At 39.7% G+C, this 8816-nt stretch overlaps 1 protein-coding gene across 8 annotated transcripts in view; it reads right to left on the bottom strand.

Annotated features, from left to right (window-relative positions):
• Window positions 1-529: 529 nt before the first annotated feature.
• LOC308110671 (protocadherin alpha-C2-like) overlaps window positions 530-8816 on the bottom strand; it is a gene marked incomplete at its 5' end in the record, with an annotated part of 191219 nt that continues 182932 nt past the window's right edge. For all 8 annotated transcript variants that reach the window (XM_080465128.1, XM_080465122.1, XM_080465124.1 and 5 more), the window contains one exon: window positions 530-3304. In XM_080465128.1, coding sequence (XP_080321254.1) covers window positions 2997-3304 — 308 coding nt within the window. In that variant the 3' untranslated portion in view covers window positions 530-2996. The remainder of the gene's footprint in view (window positions 3305-8816) is intronic.

Below are 8816 nucleotides of genomic sequence, written 5' to 3'. Positions count from 1 at the left end.
TTTTTTTTAAATGTTCGCTGCACAGTGAAAACTGGATTGTCAACCTTAACCATCACTTCAATGAAAATCATTGTTTCTCAACCCCACACACACACATGCACACACACACACATTATTAACACCCCAAGACAAATAGTTCTGATGTATTTTTAAGAAAGAAAACTTTATTGGTGATTTATAAACCAAACACATTACCACTGTATCCATATAGGTCAAATAAAAAGTCAAAAAACAAAAGAAGTAAATGAAATTTACTACTTCACGGTCACAATTGATGAGAGGGTGTACAAAAAAGGATTTTACAACAGATCTCGGCTGATCCATCCAGGACAGCACATTGCCACCATAATTCACCACCATACATTGGGAAAGAATGACAGCATGACCGCTCACTAAACACAGGCATACACTACAGATACTTTTTTTTTCTTTTACATTAGCTTTTTTTTTGTCTTTTTTATTTTTATAAGAGTGAAAGGGAAGTGATAGCTCATCAAAGGATCATACATATTTCAGATACAATAATACAGTGTTAGATCGTCATGTCAAAGCCAGACACAAAGTGATTTTTTTTTTTTCAATTTTTTTTTTTTCTTGCTTTGCTCGGTCTCAAAAGCAAAATCATTGTTGGTTAAAGAAAAAACATTGCATTGGAAGGTATCACACTATATCATTTACAAATATCTAAAGAGGTTTAGTGGATGCCATACAACATCTGTGGAGCGTGAAGATTGCAGTACATAGATGTTTGGCAGAGATAAAAGTACATACGAATATCTCCTGTGCGAGTAATGAAGAAAAATGATCATACAAAAGAATAAAATCATAGCCATCTATCTATTTATATATATATTTCTCTATATAGTATGTGTTTCCTTAGAGCAGTACATGCAGCAGCCACTTAATGGAGTGACGACATACTGAGCCGCAGAACTCTGGGGATGTGGCAACAAGTTACAGGCAGGGGAGGGGAACCAACAGAAGCAGGTCTCGAGGCATGAGTGTGCCCCTGTTTCAAAACCTCCTGAGAGAGGATTGGTGGGATTGGAATCCCTTGATGCCCATTTTTTTTTTTGAGGGGGCGTGAAATTTTAATTACTAATGCAGAGACTACTAAGTCTATGCTACATTTACAGCGTACATAAAAGCTAATATTTGATTCAACAATTCTTAAACAATCAAGCTGGAGAACTTTTCATCTCTTGCACGTTGAGAAGAGGGCCAGCCCACGGCACCTGTCTCCTCACTTTGTCCCAGTGCTCCGCTGACCCTGTAATTGGCCTCATCCCACCTGTTCACCGCTCATCAGTGGCTACGAACAGGAAATTAACCGCATACTGTAGTATTCACAAGTTAAAAGCACTGAACCGTTTTGCACTTGAAAACAACTGACAAGTGTTCAGGGCACAGACCCCCGCCAGGGCTCCCCCAGGCCTCATCCACATTACTCCATGCTGTTCTAAGCACACCACAATGTTCAGAGCAGGCTGCTCCCGGGAGTGATCCTGAGCAGGAGCTCAGAGCGGGGGTTCGAGTCCATGTCTGAGGGAAAGTGGTGGTGGGAATGTTACGCAAAATATTAGATAAAGCTATGAGAAGGAATAAAAGAAAAAAAGCCAGAGCAAGTAAGACTGAATCTCTTTAGAGAACAAAAGACAATATAACAAGTTCACAAATGTCATAGTCACATGAAGAGGCAGTCAGTGGGATGGGCGATGGAAGGAAAACAAGGTGGTCTGGGAAAGAGAAGATGGCTTGCGGCAGCTCAGGGAAAGTACAAGCAGGTGAATATTTGTAAACTCAAGGTATTAGGTAAGGGCTGGTTGCTACCAAACATTCAAAGCAGAAAGCATTTGGCTTTTGCTGCACCAGAGGGAGAAGAGAAGGTGTTATCGAAATCTCTCCATATACTCTGTAAGGTCTCATCAGAGTCCACGGACTGGATGCTGAATCACAGCTCAGCTGGACTCTCCCCTCTGTGATCCTCAGGAGAATGCGAGCTATCTCCCCATGTCCCCATCACCTCGATACTCTGTATTCCTCTGTTGGGGTTCTGGCAGAAGATGAAGCTCTTTGTGTCCTTTTTTATGCAGTGAGCAAATACAGAGTGACTGCAAAGGATGCTGCTTCCATCCTGAGAGAGCTGATGTACACGTGTACCTCTTGGCGACTGTGCATGGCAGAAAGCTTGCAGTGTCTGGGTTTAAGCACGTTCTTTTATACCAGTTGACTTTCTTTCCCTTCTTCTCGGTCTCAAGTGCTTTCTGTGTCCACCTTGTCATGGTAAGTAAGTTTGTGTATGCATGTTTGAATGTGTCAGCATGCGCATATGCATGTGGTTTCATTGAGAGCTCAGGAAACATTTTGTTGGTCTTGACCAGAAGAATCTTGCAGCAGTGTCATGTAAGCCTTAGTTTCAGTGACTCTCGCCTGTGCTATTTACAAGTAGTGTGTCCAGCTCCAGACTGCATACATCTGTCTCAGTCTTCTTTGTGTTTCTTCTTTTCCTTGGCTGGCACAGCTTGTTGTTGTTTGTGTACAAAGTATTTGTCTCCTCTAAGAGAGAGTGGTTTACACATTGCAGTTGGGGAGGGGGTAAGACAGAGGTGCCAACGTGCCCAGTAGATTCAAGGAAAAAAATCCAGACAAGGGCAAAGACTTCCTTACTTGAAAGGATGACATAATTTGATGACAAAATTTCTGGGTATATAGGCACATAGGGGCATGGAGGAAATCAGTAAATTGTGTGTCATATGATTTATTATATCAAGGCAAGCTTAATAAATTACCTCAGTAAGAACTGAAGGTAAAATAAATTGTGGTAAGGCCAGGTTCACAACTGAAATAGCTTTAAAATACTGTCAGCAGTATTAGTTATCGAAAGAAATTTTGAAAATGTATAATACTTTTTACACTTTCTTTTTGCCCTTTGGGCTTTGGTTGGTACCTCTGTTTTAACATTGCCCTTCTCTTCTTTGCTTGTTTCACTTTCTGCTCTACTCATCTCCATCATCCTTCCCCTTATCCTTCTTATCTTTCTTCTCCTTCTTCTTCTTCTTTTTCTTCTTGGCCTCCTCTTTCTTCCCAAAGGTAATGAAGTCGCTCTTGTCATCCTCTCCTCCCTGGTTCTGTCTGATGGATATTATGGCCGGGGACCCAGGAATGATGAAAGCTTCTGGGGGGACCTCGCCAGGTTTCAGGTGCTGCGGTGGTGCACCGGGACCACCGGGGCCATAGCGAAAGTGCCAGCTGTTGCTGTCTACACCAGCACCCATCGGGGGGGAGACCTCTCCTCCTTCGGCATCTGGAAGACACACATGAGATTGATGATAGGTTATTATTTGCATTCAATTGCGCTGAAACAAATTTGTATTTTGAAACACATTTGTATTTTGAAATGAGAAAATGTTAGATGTATGCTTGTATACACTCTGAGAAAAAAAAGCAGTTCAAAGCTTTTCACCTGCACTTGAATGCTGTGCTGATAAATATAAATCCCAGAAGTTTTCAAGTACATTGTGGTTTTTAGAAATATTTTTGCAATATTTGTGCTTCGCTACAAGTCACATCCATTTGAAAATTTGCAACCATGTTCATTTAATTTGTTTTTCAAATCAAAGTCTGATCGCTGTTTTCCATTAGTTAACAATTAATAGCATAATTAGACTTCGAATGTATCTTAGAATTTCCTAACAATAAAAAAAATTGATCCCAAACCTGCACATTTCAAGCTTGCTAATGAAAAGGAGTTTCACAGGGTCAGTGTGTAATCAACTACTACCAAACCGATTGTAATGCTTGACAATTCCAATGACAATTCCAACTTGTGCTTCTTCATATGCAAATAAGGTAAACTGGTTTAAAAGAGAATATGCAATGGAGCTTGGCTTATTTTCATAGTAACGTACAGCAAATGGAGGCACAGAGGTTGTACTTAATAGGCGGTTTGCAAAAAGAGTCAGACATGAAGTCAAATGCTAATATGTATGGCACTGTTTGATAAAATACTGAAACATCTATCAAGTTAAAGGTCTACGAAAGTCACAAAGTGAGGCTTTTACTTTTTTTAACATCATAGTAAATGTTTACTTTTAAAGATGCCACATATCCTGAGATTTGTAGCTTTTATGTGAAGATTTGTATGCACAGTGTGGTGGCGAAAAAGCGTTTGCTTTCCACTTGCTTGATAGTCGAAATATTTATCAGCATGTATATGTCCTGGTTGCAGAAATAAATAACACAGTTAAACATGTGGTGAAATAAAAAGAGTGGAAGGCATTTATCTTTGTTAGAATAACTCATGACTACAAAAATGTCAGTGTAAAAAGTCTTTGTGTTGCAGTGGTTTATATAAATAATGTTCACAGTAAAAGCTAAGACCAAGGACCCTATCATTCTTTACGATCCCAGCAGTCCTCCACATCATTGTGAAATTCAGGAAGACCAACATTAAGTCAGAAAAGACTAATGAGGTAAAGTCTCTGTGGTGTCTGACTTCAGATTTAGAGTTTTCTCTAAGCACAACTTGTGTTGCTTCCTGCAGTAAAAACTATTTTCTAGAACCGGGGTTGCAATGGGTCCACCTAACCCCACCCCAGCAAATCACACCCTATAATAGCAAGAAAACTTGGAGTAAAAAGAAAGCTACAACAAAAGACAACAAAACAAATGCTCCAAAGCTGACTCAACAACAGTAGTCACTCATCAGCACATATTAAATCCATTCAAGACAGCAATCTTACCCCGCTTTGTGGGAGTGTGTCAATGTGCAAAACAGAATACCACCACTTTGGGTATTTCCTCGCAGCAGTGACCTACTTGCCACACTTGCCTCTCATATTCCTTTTACTTCTCTGACTCTTTTTTCAAATTCTTTCTAAAGGGGAGATTAACTGAGCATGGCTTCATCCAACCAGAAGGAACATCGTCTGGGAAAGGCCTGACCTCATGCAGTACCCAGGGCAAAGAATACCAGCTTCCTTCATTTTTTTTTTTTTAAACATTTTTACCTACCAAGGTGAATAAATAAGATATATTTAGATTACACTTAAATGTCTTCAATTTAATTTGGAGATTTCTGTGGGAAGGTCATGCTTCCTCACAAACGTTGATCTGACTAATCAGTCAGATTGGCACATACACTTGCAAAGCTCCTCCTTCTGAAGGGAAAACACCTGTATCAAAGCAGCAAACAAGAATAAATTTTACTTTGGAAGCTGTAAATGAAAGCAATCCGAAATGAAAAGGGCTTTTGAACTATTTTGTTAACTCACGATTTTTGCAATCAGGATGGGAGGAGGGTTCAGTTCTCCAACTTGAAAAATGTGAACTGAATATCTATGTTGTGGGCAGACACTTTAAAAAACAACCTGAGAACATTAAATTGACCTTTAAAGACTGTAGTTGTGTATTATGTAGTTTTTCTTTTTTTTATTATTATTATTATTATTTAGAGAAAAATATGTTTTGATGATTATTTCCATTTGGTATATTTAAGCACTATACAGGGATTAAGCAAGTCATGTATTTGAATTGCTTCACATAACTATTCACCCTGGATCTCTCGTGCTTTCAATGACTCTGACAACACAGCTACAAGAGCTGCAGAGAAAAGACCAAGTTTGACAAAGAGACTGGAGGATTAGGACAGACGGACATGCTAGATCTCGCCAGTGCTTTCTTTTCATGCAGACAGAGAGACAGTCAATGTCACAATCAGTCAGTTGTACAATTCACCAACAGTCTTTGACTGTTAGAAAAATCCACATTTGACTCCCAAAGCAGAAACACTGAATCCATATTCCCAAAAGTAGAGCAAACAATAGAGAAGCATCAGCTCAAAACGGAGCTCAGAAATACTGAAGGAAACTGGGGAATATCTATGGAAATGGAATAGTTTGTCCCCAAATGTCTGTTCTATTTCCTCCAAGAAATAATACTTATAACTTAATTTGAGAGAATGATGTGCAGCAAGGTTACAATCACAAGCAAAACAACACCCCACAAAGTGATGAGTCGTATGAGACAGATGACAAAGCATGTAGGAGGGCAGGACATCTTTCATAGAATAGGGTCAATAACTTGCGCCAGATTAAAAAAATAAATAAACAGTGGATGATAATCCATTCTGATTACATGAAAAAACTGAAAAAAAAATAAAAAATTCACTGATCCAGTAGGTTAACCTTGTATTTTATTCCAATGGCATGTATCATTTAGTTGTTAGTGACTTCAGTGATGTGTAATCGACCTGAAAGGGAAACTGCACATCTGTCACTTCTATATTTATTCACTTGATGTCTCCTTCGATAAACTTCTTTGTGTCCCTTTCTCACTTTTTGGACTCTAAGTTTGTCTGCCTTTCTTCACAATCAAGGCCTCCTCCTATGCAAGCCCATTCCATACATTACTGCTTCCTACTGATTTTGTAAATGGATGCTGCAGAGCAGAACTGCCCACCGGTCTCTTTTATGTTCGTCTTGCGCAACACTGTTTCAGTGTTCCTCATACTCTGTTGAACTTTTATTTCCTCTGACCTTTCATTTAATCTTGTGTGAAAGCACATCCAGCCAACACCCATCTCTCCTAGTTATTGATAAGAGCCTTAATCACGTCTATCAATGTTTATGGCAGCATCAATGTGATTTGTCCATCAGCGACACATTACAGACGTGCATGATAATTTGCAGATGTCCATCCCTCTCTTTGTATTTACAAGCTGTACTGTTCTGTGTATGCAATAAGGAAGAGGAAGTAATCATTAGGGTTTCACTATAATTTGTGATACTGCTTTTATGCCCTCTTAAATTTAATCTCTGAAGTCTTCCGTCCTGGATTTTCTTTTTTGTGTGTGTGGCAGTGCCTTCTGTCCCCATGCTGTCAAAGGTTATCACAACTACTTAAAATCAACCAAGCACCATTTTGCCACATCTATTTTATTCATCCACTTCTCTTGCCTTACAATCGGCCAGCAACAGAGAAGCTCAGTGGAGCGCAGTGCAGTGTTACATAATGAGCCGAAGAGGAAGAGGAGCAGGAAGACGGGGGTCCAGGACATGCAAGGATGCAGATTCAATGCTCACCACCAAAATGGAGGGTGGGATAAGTACAGGAAATATATTTTAAAATCCTTTAGGTGTTCTTTGTTTTTGCTCTACACTGCAGTCAGACCACACCCGTTTCAAAAGAGGCACCTGTGCTTGTCTGTGTGCTGTACTGTACATCTGTTTTTCTGAATTTCAAATAGAACACAATATGATCTCACTGTCAACTCAAAAAGTCTACTACTTATTCATTTGTCTGAGTTTTTACTGATATGCCTTTGTGGTGATAGAGAATAATATTGGGAGCCTGCATACATTACCATAGAGTTTAAAGTTTGGTAACAGTACATAAAATAGGGATATAGTCAAGGATAAGAAAACTATAGTGATGGGAGGCTGCAGGCTTGTGCCTTTTCAAGTGTGTATGTCTGTGTGGGTGTGTCTGTAGTTGTTTGGGTTTCATGCCAGACTGAGCACCTTGCCGTCTGCTGCCCGCTAGATCTTGTGGCAGATGGTGGAGACAAACAGTCCCTTGAGACAAGACTTTAAAATGATGGAAAAAAACAACGAGGCCCTGTATAGGTGCATTTGAGTTACATTAGTGTATGTTTATCGTGTGTGTGTGTGTGGATACGTTGATATGACAATCAATTCTATAGGAAGAAAACTGGCAAATTATACAAAGTCTCAGAACATGAAGAATTGAGTAAAAAGAGTCTCTGCTATAGCATCTGAACTGTTCTATCACACCATAATGAATGGGCCAAAAATTGGCACACCTTTCATACATCTCGGTTAAAAGACTACAGTCACCAGGTACAACTTTTAGATTTCAGATTTCCTAGGTGTGTGGAAATACCCAGAATTTGCTCATTTAAATTCACATTTGCCTGCAGATTATATTGACAAACAAAATTAAATTGAATAATGTCCTGCTTATAAAACATCTTTTGTTCCTGTGGTCATGATGTGAGGAACAAAATATTTAAATCCTTAAAAGTAAATCTCCCGCTCCTCAGTTTCTCCAGGTGTAGAGGATGCTTAGTGTCTATGAATGTCTGGGAATATGATTGAGAATTATACAGAATGCAGTGAACCTGCATCGACCTCTGCAATAATCAAGAAACACTTACAATGTAGGTCACTCTTCTACTCTCTCCTCTGCAATCTCCTTCCCCTAATCTGACTTTTGAATATCGCTATCTGAACACCCTTCCTTCACTCCATCAATCTTTGTTGTATAGCTATCGTTCATATACATATGTGTGTTTCTCCTCCATTGCCATGTCCTTCACCTTCCTGCCCTCTCTCTCTCTATCGCTCTCTCTCTCTGCACCGTTTGTGCTACACCATATGTTTGCACCTCTCTCTATATAACACCCCCTCCTCTTTCTGCCAAATTTAGGGCCAATGAATGGTTGCCGTGGAAACTACATCCTCCTGTGAAGCAATAGGACATTGGTAGGAGTCATGGTGACAGTGCTTCTGCTGATGGAGAATAATGCTGCAAACTCTCTCTCTCTCTATCTCTCTCTCTCTCTCTATTTTTCTCAGCGCTTACCCCTAGCAACAGCAGCCTCATAGACCTGCATTGCCCTTCATTGCAGACTTTGTTACAGTCACTAACGCTCACTTATTCATTTCCACTCCCACCCAAATACACCCATAGCATTTATGTTGTTTATATACAATACTTTGCTTTGAATCTAACCATCTCCTTCATTTCCCTACTGTCTCTTTATTCCCAGCTCACAAGGGGATCACTACAATTCA

Source organism: Lipophrys pholis (genome assembly GCF_963383615.2).
Source record: "Lipophrys pholis genome assembly, chromosome: 6".
Lineage (NCBI taxonomy): Eukaryota > Metazoa > Chordata > Actinopteri > Blenniiformes > Blenniidae > Lipophrys > Lipophrys pholis.
Note: the sequence above shows the minus strand (reverse complement) of the source record. Positions and strands in the feature narration are given on the sequence as shown.